This window comes from Corylus avellana, chromosome ca5 (assembly GCF_901000735.1).
Source record: "Corylus avellana chromosome ca5, CavTom2PMs-1.0".
NCBI lineage: Eukaryota > Viridiplantae > Streptophyta > Magnoliopsida > Fagales > Betulaceae > Corylus > Corylus avellana.
In genome coordinates, this window is record NC_081545.1 from 28,219,289 (window position 1) to 28,220,677 (window position 1,389).

At 35.0% G+C, this 1,389-nt stretch overlaps 1 protein-coding gene across 1 annotated transcript in view; it reads left to right on the forward strand.

Annotated features, from left to right (window-relative positions):
* Positions 1 to 558: 558 nt before the first annotated feature.
* Positions 559 to 1,389, forward strand: part of LOC132182078 (cysteine-rich receptor-like protein kinase 2) — a 6,868-nt gene continuing 6,037 nt past the window's right edge. Inside the window, exons 1-2 of the mRNA XM_059595285.1 lie at positions 559 to 586; positions 867 to 1,164. Coding sequence (XP_059451268.1) covers positions 559 to 586; positions 867 to 1,164 — 326 coding nt within the window. The remainder of the gene's footprint in view (positions 587 to 866; positions 1,165 to 1,389) is intronic.

Here is a 1,389-nt window from a genome sequence, read left to right on the forward strand (position 1 = left end):
GAAGGTTAAGAGAACTCTCCGGTACTTGTTGAATCGTAAGTACAATACATCCTTTGGCTTATACTTCTTCAAGTTGTGGACGATTGATCTATATCATCCTCTCACGGTTGAAAATATGTTGTCATAATTAGGTATATGAACACGCGTCAATTTTTTAATGGTGCTGACGTGACTTTATAAAATTTTGAATGAAATTTAGATGGAGGTACTATATCCGTCTTTATGTAAACTCGAGGTACCTCATATGATATAAACTAAACTCTAAGAGACAAAAAAATAAAATTGTTAAACAACATGGAGTAATAAAGTATTTAACCATTTTTTTTTATGAGGTATGAGTACATTGTTGTTCATTTAATTGTTTTTTTGTTTTTTCTTTTGGGTGTAATGCACATTAATTAATCATTTATGTGCTTAATTGATGGACGGCATTGAATTATAATACTCTTCAGTTCAAATGAATTAAAAAATATTTAATTAATTATAGTGAATAGGTATTTTTGTCTTTATTTCAAAAGTAAAAAAATAAAAATACTCTTTCACCATAATTAACTAAACATGACGATATATGACGACATTTTTCAAGGTTTTGTCCTCATATATCATGTTCAGACGACATCTTTCAAGGTTTTCCATCGAATAAAAAAAAAAGTTTTTGACTTCAAGTCTTCTTCGACCTCAAGGTATCGGGTTGGACAACCTTGATAATTATTTCTTTTGGTTTCAAAATTATTTCTCATTCTCTCAAACTTCACCTACTGCTACGTGCGTATCTAAAAGAGCTGAAGAATCGATGAACCGAAATAGATAGAAGCATGGGGTGATATTGTTAATATGGTGGTGGTTGACGGGTGTGGTTTTGGCAGACCCACAGATCAATCTCTTAAATAAGGCTTGCAGCCAATACAACGTGTCCAGCGAGTCGTCCTTCTATACTAACCTAAACGCCACCTTCTCAAACCTCAGAGCACAGCTGACCAACAACACCAACACCAGATTCGCAACTCCACGGGATTCCGCCCAAGCCTTGCCAGCCTTGGTGCAGTGCCGGAACTACCTCTCTAGTGCTGAATGTCTCGCTTGTTTCACCGCCGCCGTTTCTCAAATCCGCAACTGCTCCGCCGCCAACGGTGCCCGCGTCATCTACGATGGCTGCTTCCTCAGGTACCTACGTGTACTACTACAACCTCCATCGATCCACGCTTTCTTTCTTAATATTTATGCATTTTTTTTTTTAGTCTACTAGTCAAAAGAATGATATAATTAATTTAAGGTGTAAGTGTAACGCTAAAAATATGAATTATTGATTTTTATTTATTTATTAAGAATTCATTTAAAAATTAGTTGAAAGTATCACATTAGTCTTTTTGTTTATTGGTCATCTTTCAT